General features: G+C 37.2%; 1 protein-coding gene across 7 annotated transcripts in view; it reads left to right on the top strand.

Annotated features, from left to right (window-relative positions):
* Nucleotides 1-27,643, top strand: part of ORC3 (origin recognition complex subunit 3) — a 75,392-nt gene that overhangs the window by 13,466 nt on the left and 34,283 nt on the right. For 5 of the 7 annotated variants that reach the window (XM_061427852.1, XM_061427851.1, XM_061427856.1 and 2 more), the window contains exons 5-11: nt 2,050-2,154; nt 3,274-3,425; nt 5,496-5,629; nt 7,274-7,433; nt 8,765-8,878; nt 17,322-17,455; nt 17,889-17,952. In XM_061427852.1, coding sequence (XP_061283836.1) covers nt 2,050-2,154; nt 3,274-3,425; nt 5,496-5,629; nt 7,274-7,433; nt 8,765-8,878; nt 17,322-17,455; nt 17,889-17,952 — 863 coding nt within the window. The remainder of the gene's footprint in view (nt 1-2,049; nt 2,155-3,273; nt 3,426-5,495; nt 5,630-7,273; nt 7,434-8,764; nt 8,879-17,321; nt 17,456-17,888; nt 17,953-27,643) is intronic. The other 2 variants (XM_061427854.1, XM_061427853.1) reach the window with 1 other exon arrangement.

The following is a 27,643-nucleotide window of genomic DNA, read 5'->3' as shown; positions in this document are numbered from 1 at the left end:
GAATTCCATCACCTCCACTAGCTTTGTAGTGATGCTTCCTAAGGGCCACTTAACTTTGTACTCCAGGATATCCGAGTCTAGGTGAGTGATCACACCATCATGGTTATCTGGGTCATTAAGATCTCTTTTGTATAGTTTTTCTGTGTATTCTTGCCACCTCTTCTTAATATTTTCTGTTTCTGTTAGGTCCATACCGTTCCTATCCTTTATTGTGCTCATCTTTGCATGAAAAATTTTCTTCAGTTCAGTTCAGTCGCTCATTTATGTCCGACTCTTTGTGACCCCATGAATTGCAGCACGCCAGGCCTCCCTGTCCATCACCAACTCGTGGAGTTCATCCAAACTCATGTCCATCAAGTCAGTGATGCCATCCAGCCATCTCATCCTCTGTTGTCCCCTTCTCCTCCTGCCCCCAATCCCTCCCAGCATCAGGGTCTTTTCCAATGAGTCAACTCTTCGCATGAGGTAGCCAAAGTATTGGAGTTTCAGCTTTAGCATCAGTCCTTCCAAAGAACACCCAGGACTGATCTCCTTTAGAATGGACTGGTTAGATTTCCTTGCAGTCCAAGGGACTCTCAAGAGTCTTCTCCAACACCACAGTTCAAAAGCATCAATTCTTCAGTGCTCAGCTTTCTTCACAGTCCAACTCTCACATCCATACATGACCACTGGAAAAACCATAGCCTTGACTAGACCGACCTTTGTTGGCAAAGTAATGTCTCTGCTTTTTACTATGCTATCTAGGTTGGTCATAACTCGCCTTCCCAGGAGTAAGCGTCTTTTAATTTCATGGCTGCAGTCACCATCTGCAGTGATTTTGGAGCCCCAAAAAATAAAGTCTGACACTATTTCCACTGTTTCCCCATCTATTTCCCATGAAGTGATGGGACCAGATGCCATGATCTTAGTTTTCTGAAGTGTCTCTAATTTTTTTGAAGAGATCTCTAGTCTTTCCCATTCTATTCTTTTCCTCTGTTTCTTTACATTGATTATTTAGGAAGGCTTTCTTATCCCTTCTTGCTGTTCTGTGGAACTCTTGTATTCAGATGGGTTTATCTTCCTTTTGTCCTTTGCCTTTTGCATCTCTTGTTTTCTCAGCTATTTGGAAGCCCTCCTTAGATAGCCACTTTGCCTTTTACATTTTTTTCTTGGATATGGTTTTGATCACCACCTCCTGTACAGTGTTAGGAATCTCCATCCGTAGTTCTTCAGGCACTCTCAGATCTAATCCCTTGGATCTATTTGCCTGATACATGGTTGTTTGATAAAGTCAGGGGTCTGAGGAGAACATTTTTCCAGTTAAAGACAGTGTTGGTTATCATGTTTCCAGTAGCAGTTTTCAAGCAGTTAAAATTTTATAGTAGCAAGTCTCAAGCTGTTACCCAATGTCTGCTATCGGAAACTGCCTAAGCATCAAGGCACCGTCTAGAAATCACAGATTGTGACGTTAGGGAGCTTATCAGTAGATAGAATTTTTTTAGTGGGGAAATGGCCAGTCAGCTCTGATAACTGCATGCAGAGCACCAAAACTGATTTGTGGAAATGAGACCCAGGGATACAATAAATTCTTAAAGAACCTAAAGTTTTAATTTAGATTTAGACTGTTCCCTCAAAAATCAACTTAGCATGACTTACCTTTTGTATTTTGCTATGATCATTTAATAGTATTAATGTTTGGATTCTCCTCAGTTGTTAAGTTAGGGTCACACTAAGGGCCTTATTTTTGAATGATTATTTTAAAAGCTCTTTATGAGTTTGAAATTCCTCCTAAGATGTTTTCACGGGTCGTTACACATCCCCAGTAGTTTTTTTTTTCTTAAAGAAAAGTTGTGTTAAATACCTTCCCTGACAGGTATAGTGCCTGCCTCTTTGTATGTGTTTGTAATGGAGATCTTTTCATTTATGCAGTATATTTTCTTATTTTCTATTATTAATCATGTTTTGAAAATGTTTTACTTAGTAATTCACTTGGCATGTAAAGTTCCTTTTCTTATTGTTAAATTATTAATGATAAAAATGATGGTATAATATTGGTTTATTATCCCATAGGTGTGAATGTAACAGATCATGATTTAACACTCAGAAGTCTAACAGAAGTCCTTCAGAATAATGTCACTCCTTATGTAGTCTCATTGCAAGCTAAAGATTGTCCAGGTAAAGTATAAATGCTCTAACAGCCTTGATAAGATGTTACAAATCTCCATCCTTTTCTTTTCTCGCTTTAATTATCCTCTTTATTTGTGGGAACAGCGTGGCACTACACTTTTGGCAGGATGAGGTTTTAAGTGCCTCTCAGAGTAATCTTGACTTTTGCAAGACTCTTGACCACTTTTGTTCAGTTTATTCTTGCCCCACCCCTACCATATCAGCTTCACTACCAGTGATAGTTCAGGCACTTCCCAAGATGTGTTCCTGAAGCCAGTAAAATTTTAAAAAATTGGGCAGTTTGGAACAGGAAGTTGAGAATTGAGGACTGAGGAACTTTTTATTTAGCCCAACCGAGAAGAGACTACATAAATAGGCTCATATTTACAGCCTCAAATCATTGTATCATTCCACTTTGAAAGACCACCATGGTCAAAAAAAATAGTCCATTGCCAGAGCTAATCTTGATGGAGCCATTAAATCATGAAGAATGTGGACACTAACAGAGTCAGATGTGCTTAGATTTGGACTGACAAAAGGGCTTTAAGTGGTTATATTCATGTTCATATACTATTTGAAATTAAATAAAAGTCCTTGGGACATCTTTAAAATGACTATAGGGATTTCACTGGCAGTCCATTGTTTAAGACTGCACACTTCCAATGGAGGGGGCACGAGATTGATCCCTGGTCAGAGAACTAAGGTCCCACATGCCGCATAGCATGGCCACCAAAAAATAAAAAAGATGATTATAAGGAAGAGTTTAATCAGTAAAATAACTTATGTAAATAATAATATTGATCTCTTTTTAGGGGCCTTAAAAACCTTTTGCTGTCCAGTGTAATTTAAATGTATATTATTATTAATATAATTTGTAGTTTTCATGTTTACACATTTGCTTAGGTAACACTTTTATTACAATAAATAAATACAAACTTTGTCCTAGTATTAGTCTGAATTAATAAAATTTAAATATTAAGGAGAGAATACTAATGAACCTTAATAGAATACTAATGAACCTTAATAGTTAATATTAAGTGTAGGAAAACACGTTCTACTGAGATAGTGATCAAAAAGTCTTAGATTTGTTTTAAGGGAATATTCTTTCTTATGTTTTATGTTCTATAGATATGAAACATTTTTTGCAAAAGCTGGTCTCACAGTTGATGGACTGTAAAGTAGATGTGCAATCCAAAGAAAAAGAAAGTGTTCAGGTCATCCAGAAAAATGTACATTATTCAATGGATTCTCTTTCCGCTTGGTATATGAGTGTCACACAGGTAAATGTAAACTGACAATTTTTTTTTTTTTTTTGCCAAGAAATTGGCGTATGATTGAAGAGGCTTGGAATTACAGTGAACTTAGTACTGTTTTCATCTAATAAGGATATGTTTATGCAGCACTAGGTAGCTAATTTAGTAGTAGCTACTTATTTTTCCTAAGGTTACTAGAATCTAAAAGTTTTCTTTTATTGGTATGCAACCTAGTTCCTGGGAAGTGTTTAGTTTTTTACAGGGTCATTTTATTTGTGGGAGAATGTTATCTAATGTCAAGACAGCATCAGGAATTTGTTCAGCTGCAGATTCTATCTCTATGACAATGGCTATAACTTTAATATATTATCTCTTGGGTTCCTCGTTTACTTTGGTGCAGTAGAACCATGCTTTCAGTACCCATTGTTTGATGAGGAATAGTCATATATGTGTATATTCAGTTGAGTTCATTCACTCAGTCGTGTCCAACTCTTTGTGACTCCATGGACTGCAGCACGCCAGGCTTCCCTGTCCATCACTAACTCCTGGAGCTTGCTTAAACTCATGTCAATGAAGTTGGTGATGTCATCCAACCATTTCATCCTCCGTTGTCCCCTTCTCCTCCTGCCCTCAATCTTTCCCAGTATCAGGGCCTTTTGCAATGAGTTAGTTCTTTGCATCAGGTGGCCAAAGTATTGGCATTTGAGCTTCAGCATCAGTCCTTCCAGTGAATATTCAGGACTGATTTCCTTTAAGATGGACTGGTTGGATCTCCTTGCAGTCCAAGGGACTCTCTAGAGTCTTCTCCAACACCACAGTTCAAAAGCATCAATTCTTTGGTGCTCAGCTTTCTTCACAGTCCAACTCTCACATCCATACATGACCACTGGAAAAACCATAGCTTTAACTAGACGGACCTTTATTGGCAAAGTAGTGTCTCTGTTTTTTAATATGCTGTCTAGGTTGGTCATAACTTTTCTTCCAAGGAGCAAGTGTCTTTTAATTTCATGGCTGCAGTCACCATCTGCAGTGATTTTGGAGCCCATAAAAATAAAGTCTCTCACTCTTTTCATTGTTCCCCATCTATTTGCCATGAAGTTATGGGACCTGATGCCATGATCTTCGTTTTTTGAATGTTGAGTTTTAAGTCAGCTTTTTCAGTCTCCTTTTTCACTTTTCATCAGTAGGTACACACACAGATATATATATATATATATACACACACACATAATGTATACATGTATAAATCTCATGTGTTCCATGTTTGGAGTTCTCAACGAATAAACGCTCTGTAAATGAAGTATGTTTAACAGGCAGATAATATAAATAGAAGTTTCATTCTACCATGACATCTCTGGTGAAACTGAATAACCTAGATGATTCATGAGTAACTGCACCATAAAAACCACAGTCTTAGTTTATGATGCTGTTGTAGCCAGATAGTATGGGAAAAGTTACTGAAGTGACATTTTCTGCTGAATGTATTTGCTGAAGTCATCATAAATGAAGTTTGTTTTGCTTTATATAGGGATTAAACTGATTCTAATGCTTACCAGAATATGTTAATTTGATCCACAGTTTGTTTCTGGAAATCAGATACTGCCTGAGATTTAGGTCAGAAATCTTTAAAAGTTGGGATTGGATCAGATGATATTTAATATGTTTTTCAACTTGAAATTTCACAGTAGTGGAACAGCAAGTAGTGTTACTTATTACAGTTTTTAATTAGAAACACTGGTTCTCCCCTTAAAGCAAAGCAAAATATAACATTCTATGAACATAAAAATCAATTTTATAGAAAATATTGCCTTCTCCCCATGCTTTTCCTGTCATTTTCTCAAATAGAAGAAAATATAAATATTTCATATGAGTTATAGATTTTATGAATTTTTTTCTTCTTGGTTATTATTCCCATGTCAGACACAGAATGATTCTGCTAATAACTGTTGGAATGAATTTCTCTTTATTTTGTGGGAGAAATAAAAGAAATAATGTTCCTGTGAAATATGAAGAACAATATATCAATTTGTGGCATTATAGCATTGTTTGGGTGGTAAAGCTTACTTTTAACTCTTTCTTTCCACCACGGCTCGAAAGAAGACAGACCCCAAAATGCCAAGAAAAAAGAGAACTTCTTCCAGCCAGTGGCAGTCTCCTCCTGTTGTGCTTATCCTAAAGGATATGGAAAGCTTCACCACAAAAGTACTCCAAGATTTTATAATTATCAGCAGGTAGATGGTGTATCTTTTGGCTTTTTCACAAAATTTTTTATTAAGAAGACATATAATTTTTAACTCAAAAAACAACCTTTTGCAGAGAAAATGCATAGCAGTTTAATCTTCATTTTGATGCTAATGGATTGAAACCAGGATGGTTTCGAAGTGTTTATAAAATTGAATGTTTAAAACCACCTATCAGATTTTCATGTGCTTTTTGATCCAAAAATTAGACTCAAAAGACAAGTTAGCCAGTTTTTAATTAGAATGATAAAGCAGAATGAAATGTAGTTTCTCTCCCAAGGTTGTCTGTTTCTTACTTGCCCACTAGACAGATAAGCTGCTCCAGGTTGAGCTATTCTTCTCGTGTCTTATTTTCTGATGCCTATCCACTTAGAAGGTCTGAGTTACATATGTCTCTACTGAGCAAGAAATTTTTTTAAAATAACATTATTTTATATGGATTTCTAATGAGAAACAACTTTTATGACCTTACCTGAACTTCAAGACAATCCTGTGAGACTTGAAATTAAAATAAATAACCCTATTTAAAAACCCAGTGACATGCTTTTCTCATGGTACATTTTTTTTGTGTAATTTATATTGGCATCTTCTGTATGTTAACTTGCTTAATAGTTATGGCTACATTTGCCTAAACCTATATTGTGTGAGAATCTACTAATATTAATACAATTCTTACTTTGATAGTCCTTCCCCACCCCCATTTGAAACTAAGATTTCCAGATTCTTAAGACTTCTCTTAATGTTGACATTGAACAGATTTAACATGCTGAAAAAATGCACAGTACAGAATAGTGATATAAAAGCTATACTTTTTGGAACTCAGACTTGTGACTGCTTTTACTCTCGAAAGTAAGAAAGAAAAACTTAAGCAGTAATAGAGTGCAAGTACTTTATACTATGAAAGTAGACCTGCATACCGGTAGAATACTGAGAAGCAGTACCTATTATGAGGGAACAAACAAAATCATCCGCCACAATACAGAGGGCTCTGATCTGCAGTAGCTCTAAGGAATATTGCTGCTTTAGTCTGTGGAAGTCATTTGTGTTCATACTGGTAATGCTAAGAATAAATCATGTTCAATAAGTTTGAGTTAAGAATGCAGGGAAAGGATGTAACATTTTTAAATTATGTCCATTAAAAATATCTTACATGTTTTTAAGAAAATTTTTCTAAAGCTTGGCTATTATGGCGGGATTGACATAGTGTGGAGAAATGTCCATAAATTAGTGAGCTTCGTGTGACTGAACTGTTAGGCTAGATGTCTAACCATGAGGAAGACTGTAGGTATGGCTCAAACTTTGGATGAGAGTTTGAATAGTATCTGACACTTCTTTTAACACTGATTTTGTATAACCTAAGAGGAAAGCACTCGGTCTTTCTGGACCACCATGTTCTTATTGCTAATCCATTAAATAGATTGATTTCAGAGCTAAAATGTCCGGGAAATAGCTAATTCTGTGCTGCTGTAACAGAGGAAAATGAGTGACCTAACACTTTTTATTATTTAGAATGATCTTCCTTAGCATTGTGTTATAAAGTAGGCATTAAACAAAGGTTGTCTTATTTTAAAATATGATGTATTGAAATATATTTGCTAAAGACTTTGAATTTTTGTAACTTCCTTTGAAAACCAGTCAACATCTACATGAATTTCCACTAATACTCATTTTTGGAATTGCTACATCTCCTGTTGTCATCCATCGGCTGCTTCCTCATGCAGTATCATCTCTATTGTGTATAGAACTGTTCCAGTCTTTGTCTTGTAAGGAGCACCTGACTACAGTACTTGATAAGGTAAAAAGAAAAAATTGTACCAGTGCAATAGGATGAAAAGAAAACTTCCAAGAATAGACTGTAAATATAAATGTTAGTGATAAATTTCTGGATCTCTCACTATGATATTGTATATGTTCCTACACATATTTTTGTACTTTTATTTATTTTATAATGTATAGTTTGGCCTTTTCACTTAAAATATAAGCTTTATGGAAAAAGTAATCATATCTTTCTATATCTACCTACCTATTAACCCTATTAACTAGTCATTACTCAATGGAAAATTACAGGTTTTTTAAATAAATTTTTACAAAATTTAATGACTCCCTAGTAACAGTAGCAATGTTTTGACACTACATTTTATGTTAAATGATTTGGAGTTTTTATGGACTCTTTCCTGTCATGCTGCTCATGACAAAAAGTAAGTACTAAGGTATTCCCAGACCTTAGCTCTGTGTTTCTACCTAAGTGGAAATACTCTACTTTAGTATTGACCTTCTGTGAATTGTTGCTGAACTCAGCTCCTTGAAGATGTGCTTTGTACTGCTGTGTAATTTAAACAAATAATGACATTCCACTTATTTAATAATCACTTTGACATTTTTTCCCTTTAAAGGTGGTATCCATTGACAGCTGGAAATTTTTCCAGCTACAGTATTTAAAGTTGCTTAGTTGTGACCAAATTCAGTTGGCCTTCTGTAACTCTGCTTCAGTTTGAAAAGCCTAGTATGACTTCATTTTCAGATTTTAAATCTTCAGTGTAGCCACTGAAAATTAGCTGAGTGATACAAATTTACCAAAAGCCTAGTATGACTTCATTTTCAGATTTTAAATCTTCAGTGTAGCCACTGAAAATTAGCTGAGTGATACAAATTTACCAATTTAATATTTTTTAAATAGACACCTCTTAATTTTAGGTTTCTCATTCAATAGTACATAATGCGTTACTCTTCATTACTGTGCATAGATGAAAAAGAAATCTTATCAAATAATAAAAATTGCCACAGCCTACAGCTTCTTCAGTGACTTCTGATGGGAGAAAAGAGATTGTATAGATGATATTTTTTGATAGAATTTAATAGAACTTTTACAAATTAGGAATCGAATGAAGGATGATGAACATCTTTGATTTGAAGATGTAGAATGAATAGCTACTTGTGTTGTTGTTACTGTTTTATAAATTATTTTAAAGTTTTGGTTGATATTTGTCCTACAAAAAATCTAGCTACTGGTATAGCTTTCATAGGTACTGTGTTATAGTATTATTTTTTGCCTCATTATTTACTTGATGTTTATGATGAGTCAAGACTAACAGGGAGTATGTCCTGCCTTCCTTTTCTCTCTTTCAGCTTCTTCTTACAACTCAGTTTCCATTTAAGCTAAGTGAAAAAGTGTTGCAGATTCTGACCAACATCTTTTTATATCATGATTTCTCAATTCAAAATTTTATAAAAGGACTTCAGGTAAGAAGACACTAGTAGGTTTGAAAGTTCACAAGCTGATTCTAAATAAATTTGTGTGTTATTTCAGACTGACTTTTGAATGTGATAATTAGACATTTTAAATGACAAGATCTGGATAAGTAAATTCAAGTTATATTATTCTGTGTTCAATGAATCCTTTGCTATCTTGCATCAAAATATAGAAAATATGTTAATTCAAATATTAAAACTTGAAAAGACCTTTCTCCTTTCCAGTGATTCTTAACCATTTGGTGGGGGAGGAGGGGAGGACTTAACTTTTTGAGAATCTGATGAGCACTAATGGGCTTTTCTACCTGAGAAATGATATATATAAAGGGTCATCAAAGTTTTTCTTTAAAGGGCTATATATTAAATATCTTTGGCTTTGCATGATACATGTGGTCTCTGTTGAATGTCTTATTTTTTAAACATAACCATATTGGGACTTCCCTGATAGTCCAGCGGTTAAGAATCTGCCTTGCAGTGCAGATGTGGGTTTTATCCCTGGTTGGGGAACTTAGATCCCACCTGGAGCAACTAAGCCCACACACTGTAGAGAGCCAGTGTGCTGCAACTGGAGAGTCCATGCATCTCAACGGAAGATCCCGCATGGTACAAAGAAGATTCCACATGCCACAACTGAGACCCCACATAGTCAAATAAATACATTTTTAAAACAATCCTTTTAAGGTATAAAAAATGATTCATAGTTCCTGCTGCTGCTGCTGCTAAGTTGCTTCAGTCGTGTCTGACTCTCTGCAACCCCCATAGACGGCAGCCCACCAGGCTCCCCCGTGCCTGGGATTCTCCAGACAAGAGTACTAGAGTGGATTGCCATTTCCTTCTCCAATGCGTGAAAGTGAAAAGGTGAAAGTGAACTCACTCAGTCTTGTCTGACTCCTAACAACCCTATGGACTGCAGCCTACCAGGCTCCTCTGTCCATAGAATTTTCCAGGCAAGAGTACTGGAGTGGGGTGCCATTGCCTTCTCTGTCATAGTTCCTGAGTCATATAAAAATTGGCTATAGACTGTAGCTTGCAGTGCCCTGCATATGTGTTTGTGTTCATTTTATTTATTCCTGTATACTGTGAATGCATTTTCACTAAGGTTTCATAACTTGGCAGAAGAAAATTAATGAACCTGATCTAAATAACACCTAATCTAAAAACGGACCCCATTCCCAGTAATTTCAAAGTTAATAATACTTCCTTCTCTTGGCAATTACCTAAAATACCTTAACAAAGTGTAATTGTGAACCCATGCTATTTGTCAAGTTCATTAAAACCTATGTATTAGTAATCTTTAGCCCAAGAGTACAGTAGGATATTTCATGTTCATGTAGTGCCCGAAGATTACAAATTATTTCTTTTCTCTTATGTATTCTTCTTTTACATTAAACACAATAGTGTTTTATTACATAAGAGTATTAGCTCTTATGGCAAATATGTGTCTTGTTTTTTCAACTTTGACTTTGTAAAAAGAGTATTTTAAAGCAAGAAAATATTATTTACCTTAGCAGTGAAAAGAAAGTAAAAGTCGCTCAGTTAAGTTCAGTTCAGTCGCTCAGTCGTGTCTGACTCTTTGCGACCCCATGAATCATAGCACTCCAGGCCTCTCTGTTCATCACCAACTCCCGGAGTTTACTCAAACTCATGTCCATCAAGTCAGTGATGCCATCCAGCCATCTCATCCTCTGTCGTCCCCTTCTCCTCCTGCCCCCAATCCCTCCAAGCATCAGGGTCTTTTCCAATGAGTCAACTCTTCGCATGAGGTGGCCAAAGTATTGGAGTTTCAGCTTTAGCATCAGTCCTTCCAATGAACACCCAGGACTGGTCTCCTTTAGATGGACTGGTTAGATCTCCTTGGAGTCCAAGGGACTCTCAAGAGTCTTCTCCAGCACCACATTCAAAAGCATCAATTCTTCAGCACTCAGCTTTCTTCACAGTCCAACTCTCACATCCATACATGATCACTGGAAAAACCATAGACTTGACTAGACGGACCTTTGTTGGCAAAGTAATATCTCTCTGCTTTTGAATATGCTATCTAGGTTGGTCATAACTTTCCTTCCAAGGAGTAAGCGTCTTTTAATTTCATGGCTGCAATCAACATCTGCAGTGGTTTTGGAGCCCCAAAAATAAAGTCTGACACTGTTTCCACTGTTTCCCCATCTATTTCCCATGAAGTGGTGGAACCAGATGCCATGATCGTAAGTTTTCTGAATGTTGAGCTTTAAGCCAACTTTTTCACTCTCCTCTTTCACTTTCATCAAGAGGCTTTTTAGTTCCTCTTCACTTTCTGCCATAATGGTGGTGTCATCTGCATATCTGAGGTTATTGAGATTTCTCCCTGCAATCTTGATTCCAGCTTGTGCTTCTTCCAGCCCAGTGTTTCTCATGATGTACCCTGCACATAAGTTAAATAAGCAGGGTGACAGTATACAGCCTTGACATACTCCTTTTTCTATTTGGAACCAGTCTGTTGTTCCATGCACAGTTCTAACTGTTGCTTCCTGACCTGCATACAGGTTTCTCAAGAGGCAGATCAGGTGGTCTGGTATTCCCATCTCTTGAAGAATTTTCCACAGTTTGATCCACACAGTCAAAGGCTTTGGCATAGTCAATAAAGCAGAAAGAGATGTTTTTCTGGAACTCTCTTTTTCAGTGATCCAGCGGATGTTGGCAATTTGATCTCTGGTTCCTCTGCCCTTTCTAAAACCAGCTTGAACATCTGGAAGTTCACAGTTCACATATTGCTGAAGCCTGGCTTGGAGAATTTTGAGCATTTACTAGCGTGTGAGATGAGTGCAATTGTGCGGTAGTTTGAGCATTCTTTGGCGTTGCCATTCTTTGGGGTTGGAATGAAAACTGACCTTTTCCAGTCCTGTGGCCACTGCTGAGTTTTCCAAATTTGCAGGCATATTGAGTGCAGCACTTTCACAGCATCAGCTTTCAGGATTTGAAATAGCTCAACTGGAATTCCATGACCTCCACTAGCTTTGTTCGTAGTGATGCTTTCTAAGGCCCACTTGACTTCACATTCCAAGATATCTGGCTCTAGGTGAGTGATCACACCATCATGATTATCTGGGTCGTGAAGCTCTTTTTTGTACAGTTCTTTGTATTCTTGCCACCTCTTCTTAATATCTTCTGCTTCTGTTAGGTCCATACCATTTCTGTCCTTTATCAAGCCCATCTTTGCATGAAATGTTCCCTTGGTATCTCTAATTTTCTTGAAGCGATCTCTGGTCTTTGCCATTCTGTTGTTTTCCTCTATTTCTCTGCATTGATTGCTGAGGAAGGCTTTCTTATCTCTCCTTGCTATTCTTTGGAACTCTGCATTCAGATGCTTATATCTTTCCTTTGCTTTTCGCTTCTTTTCTTTTCACAGCTATTTGTAAGGCCTCCCCAGACAGCCATTTTGCTTTTTTGCATTTCTTTTCCATGGGAATGGTCTTGATCCCTGTCTCCTGTACAGTGTCACAAACCTCTGTCCATAGTTCAGGCATTCTATCTATCAGATCTAGTCCCTTAAATCTATTTCTCACTTCCACTCTATAATCATAAGGGGTTTGATTTAGGTCATACCTGAATGGTCTATTGGTTTTCCCGACTTTCTTCAATTTCAGTCTGAATTTGGCAATAAGGAGTTCATGATCTGAGCCACAGTCAGCTCCCAGTCTTGTTTTTGCTGACTGTATAGAGCTTCTCCATCTTTGGCTGCAAAGAATATAATCAATCTGATTTCTGTGTTGACCATCTCGTGATGTCCATGTGTAGAGTCTTCTCTTGTGGTGTTGGAAGAGGATGTTTGCTATGACCAGTGCATTCTCTTGGCAAAACTCTATTAGCCTTTGCCCTGCTTCATTCCATATTCCAAGGCCAAATTTGCCTGTTACTGCAGGTGTTTCTTGACTTCCTACTTTTGCGTTCCAGTCCCCTATAATGAAAAGGACATCTTTTTTGGGTGTTAGTTCTAAAAGGTCTTGTAGGTCTTCATAGAACCGTTCAACTTCAGGTTCTTCAGCGTTACTGGTTGGGGCATAGGTTGGATCACCCTGATATTAAATGGTTTGCCTTGGAAACGAACAGAGATCATTCTGTCGTTCTTGAGATTGAATCCCAGTTCTGCATTTCGGACTCTCTTGTTGACCGTGATGGCTACTCCATTTCTTCTTAGGGATTCCTGTCTACAATAGTAGATATAATGGTCATCTGAGTTAAATTGACCCATTCCAGTCCATTTAAAAAGTTGCTCAGTCGTCTCCAGCTCTTTCCAACCCTATGGACTCCAGAGTCCATGGAATTCTCCAGACCAGAATACTGGAGTGGGTAGCCTTTCCCCTCTCCAGGGCATCTTCCCAACCCAGGGATCGAACCCAGGTCTCCTGCATTGCAGGTGGATTCTTTACCAGTTTAGCCACCAGGGAAGTGGTGAAATTGAGATACAACAACTTTCTAATTTTACTTCTCTCATTCATTTCATTTCATTCGTTTATTTACTTCATAAGTGTTTATGGAGAATCTAAGTCAAGCACTGGGCTAAGCCCTGAAGATACAGAGGACAAAGAAATCTCTGTCTTCAAATTGCTTATTCTTTACTGAAGGAGGCAGAAAAGTAGAACTGCAGCTCTTGAGTAGTCAGTGCTACTAGAGAAACATGCTTGGGGATTCCATAGAGAACAGAAGTGTATCCTAAGGAACAGGAGCTTGCTGGGTCAAAGTTGGAAAGGTGACAGTAGACGGAGAGAGCTCCGTTGGAGGGGTACTACTTCCCTGGTGGCTCTGATGGTAAAGAACTCACGTGCAATGCAGGAGACCCAGGTTTTGATCCCTGGGTTAGAAAGATCTCCTGGAGAAGGAAATGTTTACCCACTCCAGTAATTATTGCCTGGAGAATCGCGTGGACAGAGGAGCCTGGCAGGCTACAGTCCATGGTTTGCAAAGAGTTGGACACAACTAAGCATAACATAGTAGTCTAGACAAGTTAGGAGAAGGGCTATACTAAGGTAGTGATGGTGAGACTAGGGAGAAGGAGACAGATTCGAAGATGAGACAGAATCTTGTGGCTGATGGGATATGTAGGAGAGGAGCATCTTACATACACACAGGTTCTAGCTTAGCAGATGGTTTGGAGTTCGGTACCCTTTATTAAGTGTATGTGTTAAAATAAAGCCAAGAACCCGTTTGTCAGAAAAGGATGTTTCTTTCTATGTATGGTAAATTAAGGGCACTTTGGATATAAAAATTTGTACCCAAGAGAAAGATCTGGACTAGAACACTTAGGATTTATCATTGAAAGGTAGGTGGTTGAAGCTGTGTCATAGAAATGAAGTATCACCTAGAAGAGTGAGGAAAGGACTAAGAGCAGACCCCTAAGGCAAGCTTACTATAAGAGTGAGCAACAGAAAAGGAGACTAGGAACAGTAAGGAAAGCCAACAGGAGAATATTTCACTGAAGTCAAAGGAAAAGGAAATATAAACTGTATGCTGCTGCTGCTGCTAAGTCGCTTCAGTCGTGTCCAACTCTGTGCGACCCCATAGACGGCAGCCCACCAGGCTTCCCCGTCCCTGGGATTCTCCAGGCAAGAACACTGGAGTGGGTTGCCATTTCTTTCTCCAATGCATGAAAGTGAAAGTGAAGTTGCTCAGTCCTGTCTGATTCTATCGACCCCATGGACTGCAGCCTACCAGGCTCCTCCGTCCATGGGATTTTCCAGGCAAAAGTACTGGAGTGGGGTGCCATTGCCTTCTCCGATAAACTGTATGCGCACATACAATTGAGAAAGTGGGTGGAAAAAAAAATCCATATTAGGGCTTTCCTGGTGGTCCAGTGGTTGAGAACCCACCTGCCAATGCTAGGGACACGAATTTGGTCCCTGGTTGGGGAAGATGCCACGAGAGCATTAAGCCCCCATGCTGCAACTACTGAAACCTGTGTGCCTAGTGCCTGTGTTTGCAACAGGAGAAGCCGCTGTAGTGAGACGCCTGCACATGACAACTAGAGAATAGCCCCACTCACTGCAACTAGGGAAAGTCTGTGTAGCAGTGAAGACCCAACGCAGCCAAAAATAGAAATAAATGAGTGTGAATAAAGATTATTTGTTAATAATTAAAATATTAACCAGGTTACTTAATCTTTCTGGGTCTCAGTTTTCTCATCTGTAACATGAAGGGATCTGATTAGATGATTTTTTAGGTTCCTGATTATTTATGTTATTATTTATGTTAGGTACTGTATTAAGTATTAACATTGCTCCATTGATACGTATTATCATCTCCAGTTTTGCACTTGAGAAAGAGACTTAGATTAAGTAGCTTGGCCAGGATCAGACAGCAGAATCTCAATACCCCATTTGTCCAGTTTTCCTAATCATCAGTTGTTCCATTGCTCAGTCGTGTTTTACTCTTTGTGACCCCATGGACTGCAGCACGCCAGGTCTCCCTGTCCTTCACCATCTCCTGGAGCTTGCTCAGACCTCATGTCCATGGAATTGGTTATGCCATCCAACCATCTCGTCCTCTGTAGTCTCCTTCTCCTGCTTTCAATCTTTCCCAGCATCAGGGTCTTTTCTAGTGAGTCAGCTCTTTGCATCAGGTGGCCAAAGTATTGGAGCTTCAGCATCAGTCCTTCCAATGAAATTCAGGATTGATTTCCTTTAGTATTGACTGGTTTGATCTAGGGACTCTCAAGAGTCTTCTCCAGCACAATTCAAAAGCATCAGTTCTTAAGCGCTCAGCCTTCTTTGTGGTCCAGCTCTCACCTCCATACCTGACTCCTGAAAAAACCATAAGCTTGACTATATGGACCTTTGTCAACAAGTAATGTCTCTGCTTTTTAGTATGCTGTCTAGGTTTGTCATAGCTTTTCTTCCAAGGAGCAAGTGTCTGCAGTCACCATCTGCAGTGATTTTGGAGCCCAAGAAAATAAAGTCTGTCACTGTTTTCACTGTTTCCCCATCTGTTTGCCTTGAAATGATGGGACTGGATGCCATGGTTTTCATGTTTTGAATGTTTAAAATATAGTTCTTTGAATGTAAATTTTAGTCATCAGTGGGAGATACTATGTGTAAGTCTTTATTTCTGTAGAAGGTGCAATAGGGCATATAATCACTATATGTTTAAGTCCTTCCCTCATTAGGTAGATGTAACCAGCTTGTTAATCGACCCAAATATTGACAACACACTTGAACTAAATAGCTGAGTGTTACTGGGTTCTTGTTTTATCTACAGCTGTCCTCCAACTCAGGTGACTTAGTTCCAGCCCTCCTCCCCAGCAAGTCCTATATTGTGTTTGGTTTTTACTTTTCTCATGTTTAAAAAGTAGTGTTAACATTGAAATAAATATAATCACATTAACATAACTATATAAGCAAGGAAGAAGACTATGTTAGTATGTGGAACGATAACGTAGTACTTGGCATGAACAGTCTCTTTCTATTTTGTACTTGTTTCCAACTTAGGCTGCCCCTTTGCTTTATAGCCCTATACCTCCTGTAGAGTGGATTGTTTTGGAGGATTTGCTTTAGTCTTGGATATTTGGTCTTCAGCTCTACAGGCTCAAAAATTCATTATCGGTTTATGCATGAAAGGTCAAGCTCAAACACCTTAAGACTAATATATAGGCTAGCATGTTAATTTATTAATTTGTGGTGGGGACTACTGTTTTCCAGTGACCAGAATTTGTTTTCTTCACTATTTAGGGAGCTCTCTCTTTCGTACAAGGTACCTAGAAAAACCAAACTGGTCATGAGAAGCTTGCTTAGAGTCAGGAGTTTTTAACATGTGCGTAGTCTTGTAAAATACATCTTACGAGTTATGGTAGAAGCTGGAAAATCAGTCCCCCTTGTACTGGAGAGACCACAGAACTCTAGTTACTGGACTATACATATCTACCAAATATGTGCCGTCTTTTCCTCCATGACAAAACTGAGTTTTAAAAGATACACTTTCTTTGGACATGCCTCATTTTTCGTTATTTATTTATTTTTTTAATCAGTAAGCAAAGTTCTGCTATTGTAGCATTTTTGTTTATTTAGCAGACCAGTTTTTATACTGATTTTAGGTTGGTATTTTCTTAGGAATATTTGAGCATCTGTTAGACTGTTAGATCACACCACCGTCACACCTCCATCACAACTATTGTTACTGTAAATGAGTAGCTTCTGCAGATAGCTGATCTATCCACTTATGGTCGTTTCTTTCAGTTTATACTTCAGAGATTACAATTTTCTGACCTTGTCTGCAAAATTGGAGCCCTAAAATACTCTAGGTATATAGCCAGTTATGCATTGTTTGTACTTTTATTGTGACATTATTAAATATATTAGTGCCATAAATACTTTAGCTGTTTAAAAAAAAAAACCTTGATATTGAGCAGACATGGGGCAAGAGATTTACTGTCAAATACAGCAAATATATTTAATCTTTACTTTTCTTTCAGCTTTCTCTATTAGAACATTTCTATTCCCAGCCGCTCAGTGTTCTGTGCTGTAATCTCCCAGAAGCCAAGAGAAGAATACGTTTTTTGTCAGCTAATCAATGTGAAAACATCCGACGTCTTCCATCATTTAGAAGGTAAAAAGAGAAGTACATATTTAGTATATCCTGTAAAAGAGTTGGGGCAAAATAAGGGATCTCAGAGCCAGTTAATTTTGAAGTGGGTAAAGGAAAAAGAACTTTTTTATTTAGAGCAAAATACTTTTGTTTTTAATTGAGACATTTGGCATAAAGGAAAATATTTTTGCAGGAGGGCATAATTTTCAGTATTGTTAGTTACTTTTTATAAGTAACATTTCCTGTTTGTGGAGATTATGACCTTCGTTTAATATTAGACCCCTAGACTAAGAAATGAACCTGATTTAAGGACTTGACCATGACTTGGATTTATTTTTGAAAAGAAATAAAAGAATGTGGCCACCAATCTAGGTAGTTCTTCATTTCTGTATGCTATTCAAGTATTTAAATTTTTCATTCTCTGTTTTTGTGTATACGGTGGTAAAAATTTTAGGTATGTGGAAAAGCAGTCTTCAGAAAAGCAAGTTGCACTGTTGACCAGTGACAAATTTTTGAAGGTAGGAATATGGATATATTTGTTGCTGTTTTATTCTTTTTTTTTCCCTTCATGAAGAAGAATATGCACAAAAAATTTACCGAGTTTATTTTTAAATAACTATACACTCTAACATGCTTTGCATAGTGAAGTATTAGATCTTGATAATCCTATAGAAATGTGATTGTTAAAGTTGATGTAAAACCTCAGTTCTAGAGGAAGACCTTTTTTTTTTTTTTTTAATCAAGAAGGAAAAGCTAGAACATGAGGTTTCTCCTGTGGTCTGTTTTGGAAACACTTGCAGATCTCAACTTTCTTTTCCACTTAGTGGTTTTGGAATCTGTAGGTGGTCTCATTTTAATGTTCTTATAAGGGCTGTCAGAAATAGAAGCCATTCAACTTAGGGCCCCACTGCTAAGTGGATACTAATTTGATTTGGAAAAAAAAATCATTACATATTGATAATATAAGTGCCAGGAAAGACGTAATGAGCTTAGAAAATTATGAGTTAACTATACAGCATGGGGAATATCAAAAGAGGGAGTTGTTTTCTTTCTTAAATAAGTAATACTTGGACATGGTACATAATTCAAAGATAAAGATAATATACAGTGAAAAGGCTCCCTCCCACCTTAGTCCTCTACTACCCACTTACCCTCCCTGGATATAGCCAGTGTTGCTAGTTTCTTATGTATTAGTCTTTAGATATTTTCCACATATACAAGTAACAAGTAATTATATATATTTTGAAGGTTTATTCCCCTGTCTTACAGAAGATAAATACATACACTATTTTGTATTTTGTTTTCTTAATCTTGGAAATCATTTTATATCACTACTAAAGAGTGGCATTGTATTATTTTTTAGATTAACTTTCTTTATTGTGATATAGTTGATGATACATAAGTTTCAGGTGTACATCTTACAGTGATTTATAATTTTTAAAGGCTACACTCCACTTACAGTTGTAAAATATTGGCCATATTCCCTGTTGTACAATATATCCTTGTAGCTTATTTATTTTATACGTTGTAGTTTGCACCTCTTAATCACATTCCCCTAACCCTTCCTTCTCTCTACTGGTAACCATATCTGTGAGTCTGTTTCTTTTTTGTAACATTCACTAGTTTATTTTTTAGATTCTACGTATAAGTGATATGTAGTATTTGTCTGACGTATTTCCCTTAGCATAATACCCTGTAAGTGCATCCATGTTGCAAATGGTAAAAGTTTCATCGTTTTTTGTGGCTGAGTAGTATTCTACTGTATATGTAGTCCCACATCTTCTTTTATCTATTCATCTGTTGATGGACACTTAGGTTAAACATTGAGTGCATGTATCATTTCAAATTAGTAGTTTGGGATTTTTTTCAGATACATATCAAGAAGTGGAATTGCTAGGTCATATAGTAGTTCTGTTTTTAGCTTCCTGAGAAACCTCCATACTGTTTTCCACATTGTCTGAACCAATATACATTCCCCTCAACACTGTACGAGAGTGTCCTTTCCTCCACATCCTTGCCAGCATTTGTCATTTGTGTTCCTGTTGATGATAGCCATTCCAATAGGTGTGAGGTGCTATCTCATTGTGGTTTTGATTTGCATTTCCTGGTTGATTAGTGTTGAGAATCTTCATGTGACTGTTGGCTGTCTGCATTTACTCTTTGGAAAAATGACTCTTCAGTTCTGCCCATTTTTTAATCAGGTTGTTTGTCTTTTTTTGAAGTTGAGTTGTATGAACTGTTTATATATGTTGGATATTAATCCCTTATCAGTAGTATCATTTGTAAATATTGATTCCCATTCAGTAAGTTGTCTTTTCGTCTTGTTGGTTTTCTTTGCTTTGCAAAAGCTTTAAGTTTAATTTAGGTCCCATTTGTTTATTTTTTTGTTTTTGTTTCCTTTGCCTTAGGAGACAGAGCCAAGCAAATACTACTACGATTTATGTCAGAGTGTTCTGCCTGTTTTCTTCTAAGAGTTTTGTGGTTTTCAGTCTTATATTTAGGTCTTTAATTCATTTTGAGCTTATTTTTATATTTAGTGTTATAGAATGTTCTAATTTTATTCTTTTACACATAGCTATAAGAGTGGCATCATATTTTATTGAATGAATGTACCTTCATGTATTTAACAAGTCCCTTACAATTAGAATGTGTGATGTCACACTTATTTTCAGACTCTTTATACCTTTTTAAGGAAAATGTTTATTAGAAAATTGTAGTAAAATTAAGATGAGATTGAAGTTAAGCCCTAGCACTCTGTGGGTTTTACTGATACAAACTATTTTCAAAGTTTTTTTAATTGGAGGATAATTGCTTTATAATGTTATGGTGGTCTCTGCCATACATCAATGTGAATCAGTCATAATTATATGTATTAATATATCCCTTCCCTCTTAAGCCTCCCTCCCCTGCCACTCCACCCATCTAGGTTGTCACAAAGTACCAGGTTGGGCTCCCTATGTATTAAATTTTGAATAAAAGAATAGTAGTTCCTGGAGGGCATGTGTTATATATAGGTAAAGACTAATTTACCTCCTTTTAAAAAACTCTCAAAAAATATTGAGAATGGCTTCTTTTTGATGTTGTTCAGCTATAGTTTACATATGTAATTACAATGCAAAATGGCTTTTATCAAACATTATTTCTGATGCAGAATCCATACTAGGCCATAATATAAAATCACTTCTAGATTGGATTTAATAATCATTTTAATAAAGTCTGTAATCTTTTCAGAGCAGTATAGGAAGTCTTCAGACACTAAAGTAGGTTATTTCAATATAGAGGAAATTTAAGAACCAGTGGGAAAGGATGTGTGCATGTTACTGAGTTTTTTGAGATTAGATGACTTAGCTCTATTGAGTCAGTGAGTTTCCAAGTGTATTTCCAGCTAGAAGTTTCTGTCAGGAGTGTACTTTCAGAGGTCAAGAAGAGATTTTTAAAGAGTACCTTTAACCATTGAGATGACAGAAGGAGAGAATGTCTAGGCTGGCCTGTTGCAGAAATTTGCTGTGTTCAATGGCTCAGTAATGTCTGACTCTCTGCTATCTCATGGACTGCAGCACTCCAGGCTTCCCTGTCCTTCACTGTCTCCCTGAGTTTGCTCAGACTCATGTCCATTGAGTCACTGATGCCATCCAACCATCTCATCCTCTGTTGCCCCTTCTCCTCCTGCCCTCAATCTTTCCCTGCATATTGGTCTTTTCCAGTGAGTCAGTTCTTCACATCAGGTGGCCAAAGGACTGGAGCTTCAGCTTGAGCATCAGTCCTTCCAATGAATATTCAGAGTTAATTTCCTTTGATCTCCTTGCTGTCCAAGGGACTTTCAAGAGTCTTCTCCAGCAGCATAATTTGAAAGCATCAGTTCTTCAGCATTCAGCGTTCTTTATGATCCAGTTCTTATGTCCATACATGACTTCTGGAAAAACCATAGCTTCAACTACACGGACCTTTTGTTGGCAAAAATTATATCTCTGCTTTTTAATATGCTGTTCAGGTTTGTCATAGCTTTCCTTCCAAGGAGCAAGCATCTTTTAATTTCATGGCTGCATTCACCATCCACAGTGATTTTGGAGCCCAGGAAAATAAAATCTGTCACTGTTTCCACTTTTTCCCCATCTATTTGCCATGAAGTGATGAGACCGGATGCCATGATCTTCGTTTTTTGAATGTTGAGTTTTAAGCCAGCTTTTTCACTCTCTTGATTAGAGTGGTATCATCTGCATATCTGAGGTTGTTGATATTTCTCCTGGCATTCCTAATTCCAGCTTGTGATTTATCCAACCCTGCATTTTACATGATGTACTCTGCCTGTAAGTTAAATAAGCAGGGTGGCAGTAAACAGCCTTGGCATACTCCTTTCCCAACTTTGAACCTGTTCATTATAGTCTAATATTAACTTTGCTTTTCAGTAACTTTGTGTATTTTCTAAGCATTTATTTATACTGTGCTCAGCTTTCAGACCTGTTTGTTATCATCTTTGCCATATTCATTTTCGGATTGCATATTTAATCATTTAGAGGTGTATTTTCTTGGGACTTACGTAGTAAGAAATATGAAGAAGCAACAAAGATTTGCACCTTTAACCTGAAAAAATTTTATGTTGGCTACTTGCTGAATTCAAGGAACAGAAGTTATCTCTGAAAAATTAATGTGTTGGTTTTTCTAGTTTAGACCAAAAATATCTTTTAATATTTTATTCTTATTATAATGCTTTTCTTTTTATCTTTTTATAGTTTAGGTTTAAAATTCGTGATAATTTTATATGTATTTTTCTACAATAAAAAAAATTGGAAAGAAATGCCAGATGATAATCAATAATATAGTACTGCATGATACAGGGGATGATTCATCTCGGAAATCTTGTGTTTGAACTCCAGCTGCTCAGTAGCCTTGTGTACTTAAGGAAATCACTTACCCTGTTTAAGCCTTAATATCCTTGTCTCTGAATTTAGATAATCCCTAGTAATGATTTCTCCATAGCGTTAGTGTTAATCAAAGTCTATTCAGCAAATGAGAGTGAGTTTAAAACAAATAGAACAATAAAACTTTTATAAATGTAAATCAGAAATAGTTACTATTGATTTTTTACCATGATAAAAATAAAGATATAAATTAAATATACTGTTTTATATATTCTATAACATATATACAAAGTGTATATAATACTCTGTTATATAGTCATATAGAGTATATAGTTGTATAGACTTACCTCCTATTAGTTTTGTGCTCATTTTCTACATTTATATTTCTGAGACATAGATCTCAAAGTGTAATCTAGTGAAATTTATATTCTTTATATCAAGATTGTTTCTGCCCTAAAAATCTACGGGCTGTCTACTCTGATGAACTAAGTGACTGCTCGAGACCTTAGCATATATCAGAATCACTCGGAGCACTTGTAAAATGCAGGTATCTAGGCTCCATCTCCAGAGTTTCTGATTGTGTAGCCCTGTGCTCTGCCCCAAGAATTTGCATTTCTAGAAGGGTCCCAGGCAGTGCTGATGCTGCTGGTCTGGAGGCCATTCTTTGAGAACCACTGACATAGACAACTCCCTAGAAGAAAACATCATTTATTGTCTCCCTTTACCTTGTTTTCTTAAGTGTAGAAGCTAGTAAATGCCAGCCTAAACAAATGATTCATCTCAGTGGTCTTCTGATTGGACTTAAGATGTAAAAAAAAAAAAAAAAAAGGCAAACAGAAAAATTCACTTCAACTCCCTTAAGATTATGGACCCTTAGTTTCATAGATAACTGCTTTAAAATTGTATACCAGCTTTGTATTTCATAAACTTTAGGAATGAGTTTTTTGAATGTACTTAAATCTAAAAATTTAGCTAACTCCATCATGTACATTTGTAGAAGATTTATTAAGAAGTTCAAACTAAGGTGAGACATTAGAAGGCCACATATAGTTGATGAAAGAGTCAAGATTCTGTGCATTTTCTCATTTCTGAGTAGTCTGTCCCTTGAGCAGTTTGTACAGTGCAGCTGTGTACAATGCCTGGAAAGTATGCTCTCATAGCTAGCAATTAGGTTCTTCTAAGTTTAAACAGAACAAGCTTTATCAAGCTCCCATTAATTCAAACTTCTGATGTCCCAATAGCTTTCAAAGCCTATAATAGAAGTTTAACAAATAATCTTTGAAGTTTCTTTTAGAATGCTAAGGTTTTATTTACTTGTTCATTAAACAGATTAATAATTTTTCTTCTGCCTGGTTAAATCATTTAGATTCCTCATTGAAAGTTCATTTTAGTGTATAGGTTTAAATGAAATTAAATCAGGCAGTTTATTATGGTAAACAGCTATAGGATTTAAATGAAACAGCAGGAACAGTGGCTGGATATATTTTTACAGTGTTTTGTCCCAAAGTTTTGCTTTAGTAATCAAGCTTTCTTTATTTTTTTAACTTTAATCTTTAATTTATGAAACTCTATTTCATGAGAAATTGAGCTATCAGACATGTCTTAAACAGAACTTTCAAATTCACCATAATAGATAAAATTTTTACTCTTTCTTGTGCCTGAAATTTTGTTTGAAGTCAAATATTAAGGAGAATTTAGATTTTGGCCTCATATCATATTTGCATAATTTTTATCTGATAATAAAATAAACTAGTTTTTGATATACTGAAAAGATTATTTTTTTAGTAAGTAGTGAAAAATTATCTTGCTTTCTATGAGGAAATGTTTTGGTGGCAGGAGAATATTAACAGCCTTTTCCAATTAGTAGTTTTTATGCCTGTCCCAGCACCGTATCTAAGATTGCTGCTGCTGCTAAGTCGCTTCAGTCGTGTCCGACTCTGTGCGACCCCATAGACGGCAGCCCACCAGGCTCTCCCGTCCCTGGGATTCTCCAGGCAAGAACACTGGAGTGGGTTGCCATTTCCTTCTCCAATACATGAAAGTGAAAAGTGAAAGTGAAGTCACTCAGTCGTATCTGACTCTTAGTGACCCCATGGACTGCAGCCTACCAGGCTCCTCCGTCCATGGAATTTTCCAGGCAAGAGTACTGGAGTGGGGTGCCATTGCCTTCTCCAATGCATGAAAGTGAAAAAATAAAGAGAAGTCGCTCAGTCATGTCTGACTCCTGATATAAATGCTAGGGTAGCAGTATGGAGGCTAAAGGGCTGAGAGAGACAAGAAGATTAGCACTCCTTCCACCCAGGGAGCTAGGAGAAAGCCATGGTTTGCTGTTCTCTAGGTAGCTGCCATGTGAGAAGTCAAGCCTAGGAATCATCTTCAGCTAAAATTTCTCTCTAATGAGAAAAATAACGCTTAGTTCTGTCAAGATGATAAATAAGAAAATGCTGTGTTCTTGGACAGCTGATGCATTTTAATCCTAAAATTTGCTTGTTTTACCAGCTTTCAGTGAGCAGGGAATTAATTGAAAGGAATAAGTTGCTTAAGTTTAGTCACTTTTACGTACTTTCATTTAGTTTTCTTGAGCTCACCCTGCACCCCATGCATGTAATTCTAGACACGAAAGTGATAAGTACTCTGGAAAGAAGAGAAATAAATGCCAGAACTAAGTATCATGGCACATATTATTCTACTAATCATGTTTTATTTACCTATATATATATATTTAAGTTTTACATAGTCATTGGCTTCTGTTAAAAAAAAAGTAACTAATCCTTAATGATGGGGAGGCCTTGTCACATGAGTAAACAGTAATGATTTTTGAATGAATGACAGACAGACATAATTTATGTGACTGGAGATAGCATATTTAAATGGCTGTATTACACATTGCCAGCACTCAATATGCCAGCACATTTGGAAAACTCAGCAGTGGCCACAGGACTGGAAAAGGTCAGTTTTCAAAGCAATGCCAAAGAATGCTCAAACTACCGCACAATTGCACTCATCTCACACGCTAGTAAAGTAATGCTCAAAATTCTCCAAGCCAGCCTTCAATAGTATGATGTACTGTGAATTTCCACATGTTCAAGCTGGATTTAGAAAAGGCAGAGGAACCAGAGATCAAATTGCCGACATCCACTGGATCATTGAAAAAGCAAGAGAGTTCCGGAGAAACATCTATTTCTGCTTTGTTGACTATGCCAAAGCCTTTGACTGTGTGGATCACAATAAACTGTGGAAAATTCTTCAAGAGATGGGAATACCAGACCACCTGACCTGCCTCTTGAGAAACCTGTATGTAGGTCAGGAAGCAACAGTTAGAACTGTGCATGGAACAACAGACTGGTTCCAGATAGGAAAAGGAGTATGTCAAGGCTGTATATTGTCACCCTGCTTATTTAATTTCTATGCAGAGTACATCATGAGGAATGCTGGGCTGGAAGAAGCACAAGCTGGAATCAAGATTGCAGGGAGAAATCTCAATAACCTCAGATATGCAGATGACACCACCCTTATGGCGAAAGTACAGAAGAACTAAAGAGCCTCTTGATGAAAGTGAAAGAGGAGAGTGGAAAAAGTTGGCTTAAAGCTCAACATTCAGAAAACTAAAATAATGGCATCTGGTCCCATCATTTCATGGCAAATAAATGGGGAAACAGTGGCTGACTTTATTTTTCTGGGCTCCAAAATCACTGCATATGGTGACTGCAGCCATGAAATTAAAAGATGCTTACACCTTGGAAGGAAAGTTATGACCAACCTAGACAGCATATTAAAAAAGAGACATTACTTTGTCAACAAAGGTCTGTCTAGTCAAGGCTATGGTTTTTCCAGTGGTCATGTATGGATGTGAGAGTTGGACTATAAAGAAAGCTGAGCCCTGAAGAATTGATGCTTTTGAACTGTGGTGTTGGAGAAGAGAGAGAGTCTCTTGGACTGCAAGGAGATCCAACCAGTCCATCTTAAAGGAGATCAATCTTAGGTGTTCATTGGAAGGACTGTTGTTGAAGCTGAAACTCCAGTACTTTGGCTACCTGATGTGAAGAGCTGACCCATTTGAAAAGACCCTGATGCTGGGAAAGATTGAAGGCAGAAGGAGAAGGGGACGACAGAGGATGAGATGGTTGGATGGCATCACTGACTCAATGGACATGAGTTTGGGTAAACTTCAGGAGTTGTTGATGGACAGGGACGCCTGGCGTGCTGCAATTCATGGGGTTGCAAAGAGTCGGACACGACTGAGCGACTGAACTGAGCACACATTGACTGGCAACTGACAGCTGGCTATCAGTGTGATTTTTTTAGGTCCATGGTGGTTTTATTTTTTTAATCTGAGCCAGCATTTACAAATAGAGAAATTTTATATCACAAATTCAGACTTTTGTCTTCTTTTGAAAAACTACTAAATCTGGCCCATATCAACAAGACAACAGTGGTTGATCTTTTTTTCCAGCAGTTACTCTTGCTGAGGAGAGAGACTGCATGTTGGCCTCTGTTCATTCATGTACTACTACATTCAACAAATACTTCTTGAGTGCCTACTGTGGGCCAAGTATTAATCTAGTACAGGAGTAAACAAAACAAGCAAACCTCCCTGCCTTTGTGGAGCTTACCTGCTATCAAAGTGAGTAGATAAAACATCTTTGTGAGTAATAATCGCTAAGAAGAAAACAGTGAAAGAGAGAAAGGGAGTACTGGCAGTGTGCACAGGGAATGAAATTGAAACTTTAAATAAGAGCCTCATCAAGAAGGTGAGTTTTGAGTAAAGAGGAAGTTATAGAGCATCCCATACAGGAATCCAGAGGAAGAAAATTCTAAGCAGAGCCACAACAAGTGGAGAGGATGTGAGATTGGAACTTGTCTGGCATGTTTGGGGAAGAGCAAGGGGACTGTTTTTGCTGCTTTTCCTACAGCTCACTGTTTTCCCATATCTGTCTCAAAGATCAGTAGAGACCAAGAGGTCTTCTTTTAAGAACAGAAGAAAACATTTCTTTGGTAAACAATAAATATTTCTAGGCAGTGCATCTCTGTTGAAAAGACCATCCAAACACAGTTATGAAATAAAACCGTGGTAGCTATGACTGGTATGGAAAAGATTCCGGAGGAAAAATTTAATGAATAGAAAACAGGAGAACTATTTCAACAGGCTATGTTTCTGCATGAGCATGGTGTGATGCTGCTGTAATGTATTAAGAGGGAAATTTTCTCATGCATCAGGACCTCTTACAGGCTGAAGTTTATGAAAATGTGTTCATACAGTGCTTTAGGAATTGTTGCCCTGCACATTTGCAGGTAGCTGTTGCAGTAAGACAAAGAACTTAGAGGACAGATTACATGAAAAAGTTAAATT

Source organism: Bos javanicus, chromosome 9 (assembly GCF_032452875.1).
Source record: "Bos javanicus breed banteng chromosome 9, ARS-OSU_banteng_1.0, whole genome shotgun sequence".
Classification (NCBI taxonomy): Eukaryota; Metazoa; Chordata; class Mammalia; order Artiodactyla; family Bovidae; genus Bos; species Bos javanicus.
Note: the sequence above shows the minus strand (reverse complement) of the source record. Positions and strands in the feature narration are given on the sequence as shown.